Source organism: Macrobrachium nipponense, chromosome 49 (assembly GCF_015104395.2).
Source record: "Macrobrachium nipponense isolate FS-2020 chromosome 49, ASM1510439v2, whole genome shotgun sequence".
NCBI classification, from domain to species: domain Eukaryota; kingdom Metazoa; phylum Arthropoda; class Malacostraca; order Decapoda; family Palaemonidae; genus Macrobrachium; species Macrobrachium nipponense.
The window spans coordinates 5,210,023-5,232,327 of NC_087224.1; the positions used below are offsets into that span (position 1 = coordinate 5,210,023).

The following is a 22,305-nucleotide window of genomic DNA, read 5'->3' on the forward strand; positions in this document are numbered from 1 at the left end:
CTTTTGACAGATGTTTCATAGCGCAGCTGCTTTGAGGTTGTCCTCCCTGTTACACTTTTCAAACCTCCTTTACTCTAGGCAGCTGTCTTGTTTATTTATTTTAAGTGGAAGGGGTCGTATTGGAGATTGCTTAATATTCTGTCGTCGAGTAACGCTTTTGGGGGGAAGTGGGATTTGTGTAGGAAGTCGAGTGGAATACTAAGGAAGAAGAGGATCGTCTGTGGACGTATAAATCCTTCTCTGGGATGCATTTTGTAGGATTGCTTGATTTTACTCTTCATTAAAAGGTGATATTTAACTGATACCAGCGGTAGAATTTTGGGGGATCTTTCCCAGTGGACCCCAAAGGGTTTTAACCCAGTACAGATCCACTTTTGTGGCGCGTTCATTTCTCTCTCTCTCTCTCTCTCTCTCTCTCTCTCTCTCTCTCTCTCTCTCTCTCTCTCTAGGGTACATAGCTCAGCTTCTCCCCCTCCATTCAATTAAGTCCTGCGTCACCCAGGATTTGATTTCTAATAACCACTCATAAGACTCCCTCCCCCTGACATTTATTGTTATTAAATGTTCATTGACCCTTTCGTTGTGTAGTCTTAATTATCTTTCGCATTTTTTTTAAATCTCGGAGGAAAGATCATCCACCTCTCTCTCTCTCGTCTCCTTTTTTTGAGAGGGGAAAAGGGCAGACGAATGAATAATAATTGTGGTATTCTCTGTGTCGTTCACTCATTAACGTCTCCCTTTCGAACAGAGATTTTTGTTTTTTTTTTAAGATTTTTAAAATAATAAACCTGTTTTCTTCAGCGTGAAATTCAGACCCCCTCATATTTACGAGACTCTAAGTTGTAATTTACGATAATTTACAATAGGGTGGACCAATTTCTTTTTTTTTAAAAAAAAGTAGGGGAAAAAAACAAAAATTTGTAAAACGGCGAACAGTTTGTAATTTGAGACTACGAGCGTCTGAAGTTATGTGATGTTTATCATGCTGAAAGGCAGTAATGGCAGGAAATGAGGCACAGAAATGGCTTTGATTTTAAATTTATTATATATGTGTGTATATATATATATATTATATATAATATATCTATATTATATATATATATATATATATATATATTTATATATATATTATATATATATTAATAATACCAACTCATCTACTGTAGTTTCTACGCTAAAATGTATAGAACATATCAGGCACATAACGGAAATTAGTAACGCATTTATGTCAGTGCTTCGTATATCATGTACGTGCTTAACCCCACAGGAACCTCTCTCTTGTCATATTGTTAATCATATAATGATGCTATTTTTATAATTGGGGGAACAAGTAAATCGTCAGTGATGTATATATACATACATTTTAAAAATAATTAGTTACAGAGAGCTTTTGGGAGCTGTGCGAATCGTTTTTTTTAATATTTATAATTATAAGTATATTATAGTTATTATCCAGCTACCAAAATGGCCGTCAACTTGCATGAATGCAAAGATCTGTGGCAAAAATAGAGATTAGCAAATCGGAGAGGTATATGTTGTATAAAATAGGATGTGCATCAATATATGTGTTGTGTGTGTTACACTATATGCTTTGGCACATTCTCTTTCACTGCTGGTCCTGAAATTATTTTGTAAATTGAAGGTATACCCCGGTTCGAACTTGAAGAAGGGTACGTTATGTCCCTAGCGATGGGATATACCGTCTTGATCTCACACACACACACACAGACACATATATATATATATATATATATATATATATATATATATATATATATAGTAATTTTTGGTTTTATGGGTTCATTATGACTGATGTATTAGAGCACTAGATATAATGTGACTGTAAAATTCATACTGAGGACAGCCTGGGTTCGATCCCAGTCGAGGTAGCACGCTTCATTTCGTTCAGTTTCCGTCGTGCATATGTAGTTAGCGATTGTGGTCGTTGTGAGCAGGCTTCAGCGTGGTACGGGCCAGCAACCTCATCCAAATACCTAGGAAAGTTGTATAAATATTAGCACAATTGCAGTGACCCAGTTCAGTTCACTTGGAAACGCTGTATCACCAAAAAGACAATAATAATAAAATAATAATAAAATGTAATACGTGAAATGGCTTTTCACAACATCGACGACTTTTACATTCGCAATAACGCCGAGTTTATTTCTCCTTTTACGGTTGGTCCTTTCCCGTTTCCTACCCCCCCCCCCCCACCCCCCCTCTTCCCCCTTCCCCCCTACATCCTATAACAGTCCACCGGAAACGTAGGATCTCGTAAAAGGGATTTTTCGTGTGTCTTTCCTCATGCAACGGAAGCGGAAAAGTTCAGTGGGGAAATTTTTTTGAAATTTAAATTGAATATTGGAGAAGAAGAAGAAGAAGAAGAAGAAGAAGGAGAGTATTGTAATTAGGATGAATAGGTTGTTTTGACGACGTCTGCTCTAGTTGTTCCGCTAGTGGTGGTTGTTGTCGTAGTTGGTAATCACAGCCGTGAATCCATATTAACAGCCAGACTAATTACGAGCATGAAAATGAAATTGATTTATTTGTTCCTCATTAGTGCTTTATTTGTTCCTCATTAGTGCCGTCAGTGCATCTCATGCGGTGGTGCACTGTAGGCTATTACATAAGTTTCTTTGTTGTAGCGTCCATTCGGCCCCTAGCCGCAACCTCCTTTAATTCCTTTTACTATACCTCCGATTACATTCCCTTCCTTCCATTTTACTTTCCCTGAACTCTCTTCCAACGATTGTTTCGTAGTGTAGCTTAGAGAGAGGTTTACTTTCCATTCCAATTGTCAAGCCTTGTTACTTTTAATTTTTTCCTTTAGTCGCTGAATGACCTCAAATATGTATGCCCCAGCGCTTTGAGCCTTTGGGCATCCAGTCCGCACCTGTCTGTCCTTCTGCTTCTCCCAAGCAGAGGCACAAAAGGACAGAGAGAGACAACCTCAGTGCCTGTGAGACCTTTGGCAGCAAGAAACAGAATCGACTATTATGGGGGCTGACAAAAGTCTTTCTTCGCCATCTCGCGCGGATTTATCGCCAGACATTTCACGTTCGCCCCCATAACGATAACCGTGAAACTCTACGGGATGTACCCATAAGATTTGACTTATAACGATGATCGTGGCTTTTTATGCTTTTCCCGAAGCGACAGAGGTCGTCGGGATCTTCTTCTCGTAATGTTTGATTCGTGACTTTTGTATGAGTTTGCAAAGGATTTAGCAGATTTTATAGGATGATTGATGTTGCAAAGGATTTAGCAGATTTTATAGGATGATGTTGCAAAGGATTTAGCAGATTTTATAGGATGATGTTGCAAAGGATTTAGCAGAATTTATAGGATGATTGATGTTGCAAAGGATTTAGCAGATTTTATAGGATGATTGATGTTGCAAAGGATTTAGCAGATTTTATAGGATGATTAATGTGAATGTCGCTTTAACTCATCTAATGAACTGTATTTTTAGCATATTCAGATTAATTTAAATCATAGTTTTTTTTTCTGGGAATCATATAATAGCCTTGACGTTTGTTTTTTTCCATTTTATGCTTTACTTTTTTTATTCCCGTTTTTATAAACAAGACGCATCACAAAGCATAGCAATAAACTAATTTCCAGCACGTGTTATTTTAACTTTTAATTTCTAAGCACGATCATGGCTCATGGAACCTTAAATAAAATAAACACTACGTAGGCTAGAGGGCTGTAATTTGGTATGTTTGATGATTGGAGGGTGGATAACCAACATACCAATTTGCAGCCCTCTAGCCTCAGTAGGTTATAAGATCTGAGGGCGGACAGGATAGACGGACAGACAGATTGCCAGCTCAATGATTGCCTTTCACAGAAAACTGAAAAGTGGGATGTGTTTTCCTGTTAACTAAGTCTCACAATAGCGCCTCAGTGGCGTGGTTGGTATGGTGTTTGCTTCCCACCTCGGTGGTCGCGGGTTCGATTCTCGGGCATTCCAATTGAGGAGTGAGAGATGTGTATTTCTGGTGATAGAAGTTCACTCTCGACGTGGTTCGGAAGTCACGTCAAGCCGTTGGTCCCGTTGCTGAATAACCACTGGTTCCATGCAACGTAAAAACACCATACAAACAAACAATAGCCCGAGAAACGATTATGCTTTATTTTAAGATATTCACGTTGAACCTCGCTGTCATGGGGTATTAAGATTCTGTTCAGCTCTGTAATTTGGCGTTGTTTTTATTTTTTATTTTTATTTTTTTATACTATCAAGATTCAAAGTCCGCCGACGCTGACTTAGGTAAATGAAATTAAATAGCTGTCTTCGCTGTAAAAGTAATGACCAACGAGCGTCTGCAGGCTATTAAATTCAACCTCTCCTTCCTCTCTCTCTCTCTCTCTCTCTCTCTCTCTCTCTCTGTTTGTGTGTGTGTGTGTTTGTGTGTTTCCAATAAAAAACAAAGAAACAGCCTTTCGTAGATTTGTATATCCGATAAAAGGATAAATCCAAGAAAAACAAACCATTTTAAAAAAAAACAGAGAGAGAGAGAGAGAGAGAGAGAGAGAGAGAGAGAGAGAGAGAGAGAGAGAGAGAGAGAGAGAGATTTATCGAGGGCGGTTAAGGCCTTAGCCCTTGTGTGGGGAACTGACCATTTATCAAAGGACCTGGGACAAACCCCCTACCCCCCAAACCGCTAATAACGTCACAACTTTTTCTTTTCTTTTGGGGTCGTCGGGGAGGTGGTGCAAAATCAGTTCTATAACTCCCCCCCCCCCCCCCCCCCCCCACCCTCCCCCCTCCCTCCCCCTACGCCCCAGGTGTCGGAATGACTTATGTCTCCACCTTCTTCGGAGTGAAAGGTTTTGGAGAAGGTCGATGGCCTTGTTTTTCGTGGGAGCGCTTTTTGTAGTTTGAGGCCAGGATTACACGAGCCACTCCATGGCGCCACAGGGTGGCGTCGCTGTGTGGCGGGGGATGTGTGGTTTCCCATAGGTTTCCATTGTTTATAAGGTAAGCGAGCGTCTGTGGCGACAGCTGTGGAAACCTACTGGAACCACATGCCGACGCCACTGCGACGCCATGGAGTGGCTCGTATACTCCTGGCCTTATACTCGACTTTTCATACTATTATTGGAGTAAGAATTCCACATATATAAATAAGTCTCTGCAGAGAGCTTTCGGGAATCTGTTCTATTCCCATTTTCAGTCGCAGATTCCTGAAAGCTACCTATAGACTCTGACTTAGATGCAGATTTAAAATTGCAGGTGCCATTATGATCAAGTTGAGTGATCAACAATGACGATGAGATGGATGGATAGATATCTCGATGTCAAAGCGACTCATTCATTATTGCTGTAGATTTGATCATCATGAATATATTATTGTTTTCCTGGATCTTCAATAATGTCATTCTCCCCGTAGTAGGTGGGGGTAGTGCCGTCAGTGCACCTTATGCTTTGCACTGTAGGCGTTACTTGAAGGTTCTACCAATTGCTTCAGTGGCGCTACTGCTGAATGACCTCGTAGGTCCTAGCGCTTGGCTTTTGTCCCTTCAATTCTATATTATCCTGGTGATATCATTCTTTCACACATTTGCTACATGACTGAAGAATTTCCTTTAATTGAATGACGCAGCATAAATCTCTGGCATGAATTACAATGGTTACTTGCCAGGATTTCATTTGCTACTTGCTTGATATCTCCCCTCGTTGCGCTCCTGCCAAACTACCGTTCCTGTTCCTTTCGGGCTGAAAGGAACGATGCTGGGACGGAGAGACAAATGAGATTATTCGCTGGAAAAAGAAACGTGGCGAAGCACCCTGTCTGGAATGACTGCGATGGCAGGCTTCCAGGATCTCTCTCTCTCTCTCTCTCTCTCTCTCTCTCTCTCTCTCTCTCTCTCTCTCTGGTACACTTGTATTTACTCTCCCTTCTGACGTGGCGTCAGAGTGGATTAAATCTTTTGACACAAACCGGGAACAGTAGCCGGGTTTTTGTTTTTTAGTCATTTGTGGCACTATATGAATTTATTAATGCAGTTATGAACCTCTCACGGTTATTAAAACATTAGGTTTTTTTTTTTTTTTGTGTTTTAACAGTGGTATAACGTGCTTCATTATCTCTGGACACAGAGATAATGAAGGGAAGGGTGTTACGTTGGGGTATTAGATAATTTTCTCTCTCTCTCTCTCTCTCTCTCTCTCTCTCTCTCTCTCTCTCTCTCTCTATTATATATATATATATATATATATATATATGTATATATATATATATATATATATATATATATATATATATATATATATATATATAATCGTAGGTGTTGTGAGAAAATATTCACTCAATTTTTTTTTTTAATTGCATCTATGTTTTCACAGAATGTTATTATTTATTTGTTATTATTTATTAATGTATTTTTAGAAAGCTTAGATGCAATTAAAAACACCCCCCAAAAAACCGAAAAATTATAGACTATTTTCTTACAAAATAGTCTATAATTTTGTGTGTTTAAAAAAAATCGTTTTTAATCGGATCTAAGTTTTCCAAAATATTAGTATTTATGTTAGTCGGTGTAATTATTTGGTAACAAAAAGAATTTATGGCAACCGTTTGTATCATATTATTTGCGTACACATGTTGCTAAAACATGTTTACTACATGTTCCAGGAGCAAGTTCCTCTTGATTATGACCGCGACCTTTGACCTTTGTCCCCAACATAACGCAAAAGAAATTGTAAATGCTTTGAAATATTCCCTGCCACAATAGAGGGGAAAACTCAACGTGCAACGCGTTTTTAAGCATTAAAAATTACGAAGGAAGTTCGTCTTAAAACTTCCCGATAACTGAAAGAGGAGTGAAGTTTGGTGGGCAAACTTCAATAGTAAGATTACATTGTCTTCGGTGATGAGTAGAAAAAGTGTCTTCAACTCTCGGTAACACTGAAATCGAAATGAAGTTAGATAAGCAAACTTCAATACAGAAGTTCGTCTAAAACTTCCCGGCAACTGAAAGAGGAGTGAAGTTTGATGGGCAAACTTCAATTAATAAGCTTGCATTGTCTTCGGCGACGAGTAGAAAAAGAAGTTCGTCTCAATCTTCCCGACAACTGAAAACGAAGTGAAGTTTGGTAAGCAAACTTCAGTAATCAGTATTCATTGATGCATTGACTTCTCTGAAGTTAAGAACAAAAAGTAGGATCAATTACCTTGGAAATAACTATAAGTTCGGTCGTCCTATTTCGTAATTGGCCGAAATATCGACTTTCTCAACTCAGGCTGAAATGTTAAGAATGTGTAGTTTCATTATCTCTTGTCAGGTTTTCTCTGTTCAGTTGCGCACGAAAGGACGAGTTTTCTCATGATTAAGTATTGATTGCTTGAAGTCAAAAAGAAAATACAAAAAGTTAAGGTGGCTCTTCATTGCGAGAGGAGATATTGCATGCAGTATGCACAAAATTACTTCCTGTTATGGATGAGAAACTCATTTGCAACTGAAGACCGTCCATTGCAGGGTTTCATTAGGATTACCGCAAGGACGACAGTGGCGCTGGAGGTCTGAGGAGGTATTGGGAAATGGCCCATTTCCCTGACCGATACGAAAACGGGGAAAGAAAATATATAGGATATATATGTTTTCAGTTACTTACATTTTTTTCTTCAGGCAGCTAATTATCTTTTTGCATTCATACACAGTGCGGTGCACTGTAAGCGTTATTTAAGGGTGTTTGTAGCGTTCCTTTGGTCATAGGTATTCCCATTTTTTTTATCATATATATATATATATATATATATATATATATATATATTTATATAAGTATAAAAGGCCCATTAAAACACTCTGGTTATAGATAAGGACTATTTCAGTGGTCTGACTACCACGCATATCGAATTGTTTTAATGGGCCTTTCATTCTTGAGACGTATCCTGTTTTAACCGAAGAATTGATTTACATATATATGTGTGTATGTATGTATGTATGTATGTACTGTGTCTCAGTGTATGTGTGTGAGATGTAAGACAGAGCGTAGAAGTGAGGTAATTATATAGCAAATAAGCAAGCGGACCCATATAATAATAATAAACATTAACATTTTCCCAGAAAAAATACCCTCTGTTTCCCCAAGACGCTAAATCTCGAGTCAGTCTGACCCACCACCAACCTATTTCGTTTCCCTGGCAGCGTTGTTTATAAGCAAATGAACGTCTTGGGAGCGTTGCCTTTAAGCAAATAAAGACCTCCTTATGCAAATGAATCTCCTCTCCCTTCCCCTTCCCCTCCTTTGATTCTTTCCCTCCCCTCCCCTTGGTTCTGGCACCGAATAGCGGCACCTTTTGTTGGCGTGTGCTCCGAAGAAGGGCACTGCTGAATCCCTCAGGATTCAATTTCGCTGTTGTCGCGTCAGTCTTCATCGAAAGTCCGGCGGCGCCGAAAGTGTTGTGGAATGGAAGTTCCAGGAATCACTTTCTTTACCGCCATCTGGTTTCGCTGGAAGAGGATCAGGGTGCTTAAAACGGACTTAATGAATTTTTAACAAAATAAAAATGAAATACAAACAAAGATGATATTATTTTGGAGGTAGGGGGCTGGTGGGATTTGTCGCTCATGATGTAAACGCCTAATTCTGTTTGTGTACGTACACATTCTGTTATCATACATCCATCCTTACATATACGTACATACTTACATGCTTGCAAGAAAGGAAATTATGTATTAGTGATCACGCCTGAGGTATTTTTGTTAAGAGTAAGGCTGTCAAATTTATATATATATATATATATATATATGATATATATATATATATTATATATATATATACATATACACCATATTATATATATACACACATAATACATATACACATATATTTATTACATACACACATATATATGACACTGTCGATTGAAGACAATAAATCGTGTTATTTAAGTTAATAAAAGGAACTTAGACTCCTGAACAGCATATAACCTATATTTATTTTTTATGGAAGTCTTAAGTAACTGTAAAGTGTCTCTCAAGTGGTTTTATAGATTTTGTTTTATAGCTTGTGAATTTTATATTTCTTACCGTGTCATGGCTTTTATGAAGTGTCATTTTGTAATGGTTTGTGTGTGTTTGAGTTTGTATGCATAGCTGTTAAAATTGTTTTTTTTTTAGATTTTTTCTATTCCGATGACCTTTGTCGTCGTTACGCCAGATAATTGACTTTTAAATTGTCTTATCAATTGATAATTGAGTATTAAATTGTTCTATCAATTGATGATTGAGTATTAAATTGTCTTACAATTGATAATTGAGTATTTAAATTGTCCTATCAATTGATAATGGACTATTAAATGTTTCTTATCAATTAAATAATTGAGTATTATATTGTCCTATCAATTGATAATTGACTATTAAATTGTCTTATCAAATAATAATGGACTATTGCATTGTCTTATCAATTGATAATTGACTTAAATTGTCTTATCAAATGATAATGGACTATTACATTGTCTTATCAATTGATAATTGACTATTAAATTGTCTTATCAGTTGATAATTAATTATTAAATCAATTTATAATTTACTATTAAATTGTCTTATCAATTGATAATTGACTATTAAATCGTCTTATCAATCAACATGTTATAAATTAGAGATAAGGGACCTACACATTTGATAAGTAAAAATATGCCCCTAATTTTCTAAGATCTGAGGGCGAACAGATACGGATTTTACCTTACATCTTGGCACAGAGACCCTGGAGAAATTTACTGATTTACCTGCAGTGTGACTCTCTCCTCTCTCTCTCTCTCTCTCTCTCTCTCTCTCTCTCTCTCCTCTCTCTCTCATAAAATAGTCAGCGCCTACGGGACAGACTTCCAGTACGTGATATGTTTTCCCGGAAAGGCGCTGATTTCTAAGGATTGCCAACAGTAGTCCTTACGGAGTTGCGTATGTCTCGCCCCTATAGGATATATTCCTCCGTATTCTGGTCGCAGGATGGAGTTGGAGGAGGAGATCGGGAAGAGGAAATAAAGAGAATGAAGGAAGAATGAGGAGAGGCTGGTTTCTTTCTGTAAAGCTTTTTTCTGAAACCAATAAAGAGTTCTCTGTAATTTTAATTTTTTATTTATTTATTTATTTTTTTTTTTTGCATGTAAGGCAAAAATCTATAAATCGATCATCAAAGTTCAAACAATATGAAAGACATCTCTCTCCCTAGCAAAAGGCCCCCAACCTCACTTCAAGAACATATTTTTGTAACCCAAACATTTTCCTGTAGATATTAATAACAACCTGCTCTTGTCACTGGGAAATATAGATGTATTTCCTCCATATTTTGTAAGTGAAATATTTCCCTGTAACTACCAATCAAATTAGGTTGAAACCTCTTTGATCCTGATACTGTCTAAGAGAGATTCCATATCCCCCTAGACGTCTGTCTGTCTTCCTTTTCTGTTTCCCCCTATACAACTGTCTTCATTTTCTGTCTTCAGGCGTATGCTAGGACGTGTGGGAGCCAACAGTCGTGGAGTCACCTTGGAGGAGGGTGTGGAGCCTTGGACTGTTTACGAGGTCAAACTGACAGCTGACACCATGGACAACACCTCAGCCATCTTCTTCCAGATCAAAGGTAAGTCTTGTGTCCGAACATTCTTTCCCATTTTCCAATTGTAATTGTGGTAGTTATTTTTATTTAAAATCTGCTTAGAATCAATACCTGACATTCAGGTAATATGGATGATATGCTAAAGGCTCTAGTTGCAATAGATTTTCCATGAATGATATACGGAAGCCTTGGGGCAATTTGGGTCATCTGATTAGCCTTTAGCTATGGATAGCTGTAGGGTGGAATGTGCTGGGTGCCTAGCAGCTATTAGCAGTGATGAAGGTATGCCGCAATTTATTGTCAGTGTGATGTTTATCATGGAACCCATAATCACTGGTGAAACCACTTTTAAAATCTAGAGGAAGAAAACCAACCATATTTTTTTTGGAAGATTGAATTTCAAGTCAATGACCCTTTTTTTTTTTTTTGGTGGGCCTTGTTTCAGAAGAGTAGCGTTTAAATTCTGTAATAATAATAATATTAAATTCTGGAAAGGTGTTAACGTACCCTGAAAGTGTGCTCAGTTTTATAATTAATAATAATGATGATAATAATAAATCTTTTTCAGAGATAGTCACGGATGCTCAGGCACCTGTGGTCAGAGCCGAGGAGATCACCCTGGTCCTTCTGGTTCTCTTGCTGTGGATTGTGGCCATAATCCTGTTCGTGCACAGGTGAGGAAGTTGAAATAATCTTTTCTCGTCGTTCCTTTGTCAGCCATGACACCTTATTCCGTGTAGTACCTTGACACAGTCACGTATAGAACGGAGATAAATTTCTGACTCACGCTGGGCTCTCGAGAAAGGCAAGACTGGTGCTGGCTGAACCACACAACTTTTAGGGCCAGGGTTCGATCCCAACGTGAGTCAGAAATATATTTGATTAAATTCCTTCGATGCGGTACATTCATATGATTTTGTTACCTGATGTAACTGACGTAATTCTACGTAATTGACTTTGTCGTATATTTATATTATTTTATGTTCATTGTCTGATGTAATTTACCCGTGACATTTAATCATCAGTTGTAGATGACTTATGTGATGTACTACTTGATAGAATTACATTACCTGATATAATTCCACGGAAAAAATCCCGTTATCTCTTTTCGCTCAGTCCACTTTATCTCTAATGTAATTTCTCAGATGGAATTGTGACAGATTATTTGATGGAATTTTGATACTGTCCGTCCCTAGATGCTGTTTCCTTTATTAGTGTAATTCTATTGGTTTCTATCATTATTTTTATCTTGTTTATTAGTCTATAATAATACTTGGATGTAATTCATCTGATGATGTAATCCCATTAGGAATTACTCAGTACTCATTATAAGTGATGCAATTTACTTTTATCTCAAGTAATTTGAAGTATCCTGTCATTACACTTAATTGTCTCACGTAGTTCATTGCTGTAATGTAATTCTCAATTGCAGTGCATTTGTGTGATGTAATCCCATGATATGATTACTTGATGTGATTTCCTCGCATTTAAAATGAACCCTTCATGTAATTCTCCCTCACTCGATGTAATCCCCTTAGTATGTCATTTCCTCATTTGATGTAATCCCTTGATGTAATCTGTCGTTTGATATAATCCCTTGATGCAATTTCCTGTCATTCGATGGAATCCCTTGATGTAATTTCCTGTCATTTGACATTTGATGTAATCCCTTGATGTAATTTCCTGTCATTTGATGTAATCCCTAGATGTAATCTGTCATTTGATGTAATTCCTTGCCATGTAATGCAATCCCTTCATGTAATTTCCTGTCATTCGATGTAATCCCTTGGATGTAATTTCCTGTCATTCGATGTAATCCCTTGATGTCATTTCCTCATTCGATGTAATCCCTTCATGTAATTTCCTATCATTTGATATAATCCCTTGATGTAATCTGTCATTTGATGTAATCCATTGATGTAATTTCCTGTCATTTGATGTAATCCCGTGATGTAATCTGTCATTTGAGGTAATCCATTGATGTAATTTCCTGTCATTTTATGTAATCCCGTGATGTAATCTGTCATTTGATGGAATTTCCTGTCATTTGATGTAATCCCGTGATGTAATCTGTCATTTGAGGTAATCCATTGATGTAATTTCCTGTCATTTGATGTAATCCCGTGATGTAATCTGTCATTTGATGTTATGTAATTTCCATGATTGTAATCCTGTCATTAGATGTAATCCCGTGAATGTAATCCATTGATGTAATTTCCTGTCATTTGATGTAATCCCGTGATGTAATCTGTCATTTGATGTAATCCCGTGATGTAATTTCCTGTCATTTGATGTAATCCCGTGATGTAATCTGTCATTTGATGTAATCCCGTGATGTAATCTGTCATTTGATGTAATCCCTTGATGTAATCTGTCATTTGATGTAATCCTTTTGATGTCATTTCCTGTCATTTGACGCAATTCCATCCCACCTCCTCACCAGATGGGGCAAGATAAGGATGCTGGAGCCGTACCAACCGGAGTACAAGCCTCTGAACCACTCGCCCGCGTGCCCCCTCGCCCCTACCACGCCTACCCAGTCGTCGCAGCCGAGGCCGCCCAACCAGCGTCCGCTGCTGCCCCGGAAGAGTTCCTCGTTGTGCTTCACGCCGTCGATGCTGAGATCGGTGAGGAGTTTTTTTTTAAATTTCGGAAGGGGACGTTCTGCTGCCTCGGTGGCGTGATCGGTACGGTCTTGGCCTGCCACCTCGGTGGTCGCGAGTTCGATTCTAGGGCATTCCATTGAGGGGGTTAGAGATGTGTATTTCTGGTGATAGAAGTTCACGAATCTCGACGTGGTTCGGAAGTCACGTCAAGCCGTTGGTCCCATTGCTGAATAACCACTGACTGGTTCCACGCAACGCAAAAACACCAGACAAACAAACACACAAGCAACACTGAGTAGGAGTTGAGATTGATTGTATCGTCTTGTGAATTGTTTGCTCTGTTGATGGTGTGCTTCAAGGGGGAAATAATAATTGTTTGCATTTGTGAGTGCTTTCAGTTGAGATCCTGCCACGGAGAGGCACTGGGGCAACATCTTAATTTAGCTGATGTGTTCTGAGTGGTATTATGAAAATGGCGTCCGCCATATCAGTTTCACTTCTTGGAATGGAAAGCGTTTCATTTTTTTATTTCTGGAACAAAGGGAATTTTGTTTTCAGTTGATTTGGTCGTCTATCTAATAGTACCAATAATAATAGTCATAGCGGTGAATCCAATCAAGTTATCTAAACTGAATAATGAGAAGCACTAATTAGCTTTTTTGGTGAAGTTATGGGAGATATGTGCTTGTGGATTTGTGCATTTATTTATTAAAACGATAGTTTTAATCGTTTATCTTAATAAGACCAATAATTAGTCAGAGCGATCAACATACCAATTTGCAGCCACGTAGCCTCGGTCGATTTTAAGATCCGAGGACGGACGGACAGACAAATAGCCATCTCAATAGTTTTCTTTGATGGTAAATAAAAACGAAGGTTGTATAAAATTACTGTAACCTGACCTGTCAGTTCGGTGAAATACTGTCTCTTTTATGTGGCTTCACCAAAAGAAGTCTGACAACTTGAAAAGCGGAATTTGTAGGTGAAAAATGAAAACATTAAAAGTCTCATCAAACAGACATATAAAAAATCTCTATATATTCCTGGCCAGCCTTGGCAGGTGACATATTGTAGTATATAGTATTTACGACGCCTGCCACGTGGAGCCCAATAGATTTCTCCGGTCTTCCTGGCCCTGATATGATTTGCTGGTTTGTACGAAAAAAAGCGCTCGGCATACTAATGTCCTTCGCCATTTGAATAATAGGATTTTCGATGCTAAACTAATAGAAACTGCATGAATGATTAACGAAGCATTCTGGGAGGAATATTGTGAAGGTATATAGTGTTTTTTCATTATTGTCAAGGTATATAGTGTTTTTTTTTTTTTCATTTTTTTTCATGCCTTGTGTTGTTATTATTATTAAGCTCTCTTTATAGATTTATTTCTAAACATATTTGACCCATGCATGACTGGATCTCTGTCTTCTTGATTATTATTGATTAATTATTATTATTATTATTATTATTATTATTATTATTTTATTATTATTAAAGTTTCATCTCTGGAACGTGGATACAAAAAATTATATGAGTTTTAGATATCAATTAGACATAACACCTACTAAGTCTGTAACTAAGAAAACACTAACCAATCAATCATAAAACAAGTAAAATATGCGCCGAAGTTTCTTCTGCGCAATCGAGTTTTCTATACAGCCGCTAAAGACTATAATCAATGCCACCGAGAATGGTAGATCTATCTTTCGGTGGTCTCGGTATAATGCTGTATGAGCCGCGGCACGTTCGTAGCCTGGCCTATACCATTGCCAGACGCACGATTATGACTAACTTTAACCTTAAATTAAATAAAAACTACTGAGGCTAGAGGGCTGCAATTTTGTATGTTTGATGACTGGAGGGTGGATGATCAATGAACCAATTAGCAGTCCTCTAGATTCAGTCGTTTTTAAGATATGATGGCGGACGGAAAACTAATAAGAATGGGGGTGTATCATCATGTAATCATTTATTCTGTATATCAGCGCAGCTCATTGATAATTATCAAAACCAGCCCTCACAATAGAGGAACGCTCGACACATTGTATTAATGTACAGCTCTTGTGAATGCCTTGGTTTTTTTTTTAGCAGCGTTTCAGACAATGCTCGTCAGTTATAGGCTCTGGGCCGATGGATCGTAAACACGCTGCGCGGTCTGATTAGCCTTCAATGGCCCCAGGGAAAGAGAGAAATGAAGAATTCGAAGGTTCGTCATCAAAGCATCAAAGAGAGGACATTGTGGCGGGGTGGGGACTTTTAGGTCGTTTAATCGAATCAGTTCCGATTGCTGGTTCGTGGAACTCTTTTGTTTTTTTTTTTAATTTTGAGTTTCTACGTAACGTGGAGTATTGAGAACGTCGGTGGGATTACACAGTCGTTGCAAGCACAGTTCGTACGTTGACATTATGTTGGTACTCCTTTTCAGTAGCAGATTTGTCCAGAAATCACAGAAATTTATGTATAGTAGATTTCTCGAACCAACAGTGACCTGTAAGGTAAACATATTAAGCTTGGAAAACATCGAATAAATAAAGCCTTCGTGTGCAAAGTAAATAAATAGTAAAGGCTAAAGAGCAAGAAATGCAATAATCGGTAGTAAGGATGTCTTTTTCCCGTCTATTTCTCTATGTGCAGTGTACAGGTTCCGCCTGGAATAGTGTGGCTTCATTACAGATTCCGTCCACAACTGACTCAATTCCCACGGCAATCACCAGGCTCCCGACCAAATTGACACTATATATATATATTTATATAGAATTTCTGAGGCAAGACATTCGTCGAGTTTTTTTCGTAACGGAGTCTCTCTCTCTCTCTCTCTCTCTCTCTCTCTCTCGTCTTTCTAACTCTCTCTCTCTCTCTCTCTCTCTCTCTCTCTCTCTCATATTATTTTGCTGTCATAAAATTCGGATCATGAGAGAAAGACTGTGTTAGTAGATGAACGTATGTATCTCTCTCTCTCTCTCTCTCTCTCTCTCTCTCTCTCTCTCTCTCTCTCTAAGTAAAAAGAATTTTGCTCTTATAAAGTTCGGATCACGAGACGAAAGACGTGATATGTTAATAGATGAATGTGTGTATGTGTGTATATGTATATATATATATATATATATATATATATATATATATATATATATATATATATATTTATATATATATATATATATATATATTATAAATATTTGGAAACAGGAAATGTTTAATTAATAACTCCAAATACTCGAAAAGAGGAGGAGATGCTTTCCTTCAGATGTCTTAAATCACCGGCCAAAACCTCCTCATTGCCCAAAAAATAGCGAAGTTGCGAAGACCCATTAAAAAGAGATTCAATTTTCCGCCCCACATTCTCCAAAACTGGGAAATCGTCTTCGCCGGGGAGGAAGAACCAGAACTTTTGGAACCTTAATGTAGTCGCTTTCTTTCATCATTAGAATAATATTACGACCAGAGTTCCTCCCTCTCTCCCTCTCTCTCTCTCACCCCCGCCCCGCCCCCGTAACAAAAGGATTTTCGCAGCTTTTTGTGAAGAGGAAGAGAGGATAGCTTAGCTCTTTGAAAGGAGTTTATTCCCAAGTGGTTTCTCTGTAGCACCTGAGGAGGAAGGAATTGCTTTTAAAAGCAGTTGGTGTTTTTGATATTGATATTAATATAATGTATATTTGCGGTGATTTAGTAATAAACGCAGAACGCTAAGGTTTATTGGTTCTGTTGTATAAATGGTTGCTTGAATAATAATAATAATAATAATAATAATAATAATAATACTTTATTCCAAGTAATGGCTACTTCAGTAGCGTTACACTTGTAGAGATTCTTCTCTATTTTGCATTTTTGCGAATAGCGGCTTTTTCCGTGCTACTTAAACAGGCTAGTAGAGCGCCTATAGAGGTCATGGTCAAATACAGGGTCAAAACAGTTGTATATATTTTGAATTTTCAGAGAGAGAGAGAGAGAGAGATGGCGAGAGAGAGAGGAGAGAGGAGAGAGAGAGAGAAAATCGTTAATGACTTTGATGACTATGGTATCATAGTTTATCTGTAAAATTCAAATATATACACCTATTTTGACCCTGTATTTAACCATGACCTCTATAGGCGCTATACTAGCCTGTTTAAGTTGCACGGAAAAAACACTATTCGCAAAATAGAGAAGAATCTCTACAAGTGTAACGCTGCTGAAGTAGCCATTACTTTTAATAAAGTATGCTTGAGAGAGGGTCTGTTTTATAATAATAATAATAATAATAATAATAAAATAATATGTCAAGGAAGAAGAAACAGGGAGAATAAAACAAAGATTCACAGAGATCACGACAGACACAGTCAGTCACCAACTAAAGAAAATGCCAAACTGGAAAGCCCCAGGTACCGATGAACGTCCATGGATACTGGCTCAAAAAACTTCAAGGAACCCTACACCCACGAATAGCAGAACAACTCCAGCATTGTATCTCAAATCACCAAGCACCCAAATGGATGACCACAGGAAGAACATCCTTAGTACAAAAAGACAAGAGTAAGGGAAATATAGCCAGCAACTACAGGCCTATCACCTGCCTACCAATAATGTGGAAGTTACTAACAGGTATCATCAGTGAAAGGCTATACAATTACCTAGAGGAGACAAACACCATCCCCCACCAACAGAAAGGCAGCAGAAGGAAGTGTAGGGGCAGAAAACCAACCTAAGCATGGCATGGATAGACTATAAGAAAGCCTTCGACATGATACCACACACATGGCTAATAGAATGCCTGAAAATATATGGGGCAGAGGAAACACCATCAGCTTCCTCAAAAATACAATGCGCAACTGGAATACAATACTTACAAGCTCTGGAATAAGACTAGCAGAGGTTAATATCAGGAGAGGGATCTTCCAAGGGTGACTCACTGTCCCCACTACTCTTCGTAGTAGCCATGATTCCCATGACAAAGTACTACAGAAGATGGATGCCGGGTACCAACTCAAGAAAAGGAAAAGAGGCAACAGAATCAACCATCTGATGTTCATGGACGACATCAAGCTGTATGGTAAGAGCATCAAGGAAATAGATACCCTAATCCAGACTGTAAGGATTGTATCTGGGGACATCAGGATGGAGTTTGGAATAGAAAGATGCGCCTTAGTCAACATACAAAAAGGCAAAGTAACGAGAACTGAAGGATAAAGCTACCAGATGGGAGCAACATCAAACACATAGATGAGACAGGATACAAATACTGGGAATAATGGAAGGAGGGGATATAAAACACCAAGAGATGAAGGGGACACGATCAGGAAAGAATATATGCAGAGACTCAAGGCGATACTCAAGTCAAAACTCAACGCCGGAAATATGATAAAAGCCATAAACACATGGGCAGTGCCAGTAATCAGATACAGCGCAGGAATAGTGGAATGGACGAAGGCAGAACTCCGCAGCATAGATCAGAAAACCAGGAAACATATGACAATACACAAAGCACTACACCCCAAGAGCAAATACGGACAGACTATACATAACACGAAAGGAAGGAGGGAGATTGGACTAACTAAGTATAGAGGACCGCATCAACATCGAGAACAGAGCACTGGGGCAATATCTGAAAACCAGTGAAGACGAGTGGCTAAAGAGTGCATGGGAAGAAGGACTAATAAAAGTAGACGAAGACCCAGAAATATACAGAGACAGGAGAAAGACAGACAGAACAGAGGACTGGCACAACAAACCAATGCACGGACAATACATGAGACAGACTAAAGAACTAGCCAGCGATGACAATTGGCAATGGCTACAGAGGGGAGAGCTAAAGAAGGAAACTGAAGGAATGATAACAGCGGCACAAGATCAGGCCCTAAGAACCAGATATGTTCAAGAACGATAGACGGAACTAACATCTCTCCATATGTAGGAAGTGCAATACGAAAAATGAAACCATAAACCACAGCAAGTGAATGCCCGGCACTTGCACAGAACCAGTACAAAAAGAGGCATGATTCAGTGGCAAAAGCCCTCCACTGGAGTCTGTGCAAGAAACATCAGCTACCTTGCAGTAATAAGTGGTACGAGCACCAACCTGAAGGAGTGATAGAAAACGACCAGGCAAAGATCCTCTAGGACTATGGTATCAGAACGGATAGGGTGATACGTGCAAACAGACCAGACGTGACGTTGATTGACAAAGTCAAGAAGAAAGTATCACTCATTGATGTCGCAATACCATGGGACACCAGAGTTGAAGAGAAAGAGAGGGAAAAAAAATGGATAAGTATCAAGATCTGAAAATAGAAATAAGAAGGATATGGGATATGCCAGTGGAAATCGTACCCATAATCATAGGAGCACTAGCACGATCCCAAGCCTCCTGAAAAGGAATCTAGAAAAACTAGAGGCTGAAGTAGCTCCGGGCCTCATGCAGAAGAGTGTGATCCTAGAAACGGCACATATAGTAAGAAAAGTGATGGACTCCTAAGGAGGCAGGATGCAACCCGGAACCCCACACTATAAATACCACCCAGTCGAATTGGAGGACTGTGATAGAGCAAAAAAAAAAAAAAATAAATAATAATAATAATAATAATATATTCTAAGGGGTCCACAATAATAAGAATGTTGAAAGTTCGTGTATAATTTATAAACACTTTATTTTATTTAAGTGTTTATAAATCATACACGAACTTTCAACATTTTCATTATTATGGACCCTTTAGAACATTGTATATATTCTCATGATCAGAGAGTTTTTCCCCAAATTAATAAGATAATCATAATAGTTCACTCTTGAATAAGACCACATTTTACAATATGTTCAGAACACGCCACGGGCCATACATACAGCTTCAAAGAGTTCTGCATTGCCAATATGGTTATGGAAACGTCTAAAGCTTTTCATATGCAGAACCTTCTTCATAAAGGCGTAATCCGACCCCCAGCTTACTTTGGAGCGTGTGTTAAAATCTACGCTGTAAAAGCGCGTTGTTTCAGTAACGAAAATTAAAATGAATATGCTATGTTTTATTAGAAATAATTGTTCTGTACTGTTTAACATGCACACTATTTATTTTCTACATTTTCATTCTTATAACTAAATCATAAATATCCTATCCTTAAATTCCTGTATCTTTAACTCAACGCAAAACGCCTTTTTCAGACCTTTTTAGGCTTTTCCATAGACCTTTCGTACCCCCAACAAGAACAACAACAACAACAAGAACAAAGTAGTGTGTAGGCTTACGTCTCGAGTAAGCGAAAACTTTGAAGAACTCTGAGGGACTTATTATTATTATTATTATTATTATTATTATTATTATTATTATTATTATTATTATTATTATTATTATCATTGAGAAGATGAACACTCTTCATATGGAATAAGCCCACCAAGGTGTTCATTCGAAAGAAGTTACAGAAGGCAGTGGGAAGTACAGAAAGAGGAGGTAAGTTATTTAAATTGTAATGAGTGTTTTAATGAAATGATAACCAAATCATCCTTTACATTTGTAAAGTATTATATACGAATATTCGTGACATTAGTAATCCCTTTTGGAAGACGACTCCCAAAGTGGGTTAGGACAGTTTTGATGCTGCTGAATTTGTGTAGGCAAATAGGTGTATATACCCTCTCTCTCTCTCTCTCTCTCTCTCTCTCTCTCTCTCTCTCTCTCTCTCTCTCAAAACAAAATAAAAATGAAAATTGCAGAACAAAAAGCTTATACAATTAAAAGAAAATGAAAAACGGGACTTGGAAGAAAAAACCCTATTAAATATCAAGCAAAACCCCAAACTATTGTACTCGTATGCAAAAAAGATGAATAAAAGAAGAATTGAAATAGGCCCTCTAGGAATTGAATGGAGATTAACAAATGAAAAAAAAGGAAATATGCAACATATTGGCAAAAAGATATAAGCGAGAATTCACCCCTAGAGTTGATAACGAAGATAATGATACAGAAATAAGGGATGAAAATAGTGAATATTTATCAGACATAGATATTAATGAAGCTGGTATTGTGCAGGCTAGTAATGAAATAAAAAATGGAGCTGCTGCAGGGCCTGATGGAATTCCTGCTATTTTGTTAAAGAAAGTAGTTCATTTCTATTGCCAAAGCCACTTGCAATATTATTAAGACAAAGTGTAGATACAGGCAAGATTTATGATGAGCACAAATTAGAGGCAAGTAATTATAGGCCTGTGAGTCTAACATCACATATTATGAAAATGTATGAAAGGGTAATGAAGAAAAATATTATGAAACATTTAATAAAAAATAATTTTTTTAATATAGGACAACATGGTTTCGTACCCGGAAAAAGTACACAAACCCAACTGTTAGTCCACCGTGAAAACATATACAAAAATATGAAAAGCGGAAATGAAACAGATGTGGATTATCTAGACTGCAAAAGCTTTTGACAAGGTAGATCATAATATAATAGCAAAGAAAATTAGAAAACATAATATAGTGGATAAAGTAGGAAGATGGATAAAAGAATTTTTACACAACAGAAAACGGATATTTATGGCAAACGATGAGAAATCGGATGAAGCTAAGGTAATATCCGGTGTGCCACAAGGTACGGTGTTATCTGCATTCCTGTTAGTTATTATGATTGCAGACATAGACAGTAATGTTAAGGACTCGGTAGTGAGTAGTTTCGCCGATGACACAAGAATAAGTAGAGAAATTACTTGTGATGAAGATAGGAACGCGCTACAAAGAGACCTTAACAAAGTATATGAATGGGCAGAGGTAAATAGGATGGTATTTAACTCTGATAAATTTGAATCAATAAATTATGAAGACAGAGAAGGGAAGCTATATGCATATAAGGGACCTAATAATGAGACAATCACAAATAAGGAAGCAGTTAAAGACCTTGGTGTGATGATGAATAGGAACATATTATGCAATGTTCAAATAGCAATTCTATTGGCAAAATGTAAAGCAAAAATGGGAATGTTGTTACGGCACTTCAAAACAAGAAAAGCTGAACACATGATTATGCTTTATAAAACATATGTTCGTAGTCCACTTGAATATTGCAATATGATATGGTACCTACACTATCAAAAGGATATTGCACAAATAGAGAGTGTACAAAGGTCCTTTAAAGCTAGAATAGAAGAAGTTAAGGACCTTGACTACTGGGAAA

General features: G+C 37.7%; 1 protein-coding gene across 10 annotated transcripts in view; it reads left to right on the forward strand.

Annotated features, from left to right (window-relative positions):
• LOC135205284 (uncharacterized) overlaps positions 1 to 22,305 on the forward strand; it is a 290,446-nt gene that overhangs the window by 243,720 nt on the left and 24,421 nt on the right. For all 10 annotated transcript variants that reach the window (XM_064235663.1, XM_064235667.1, XM_064235668.1 and 7 more), the window contains 3 exons: positions 10,458 to 10,594; positions 11,139 to 11,244; positions 13,014 to 13,197. In XM_064235663.1, the coding sequence (XP_064091733.1) occupies positions 10,458 to 10,594; positions 11,139 to 11,244; positions 13,014 to 13,197 (427 nt within the window). The remainder of the gene's footprint in view (positions 1 to 10,457; positions 10,595 to 11,138; positions 11,245 to 13,013; positions 13,198 to 22,305) is intronic.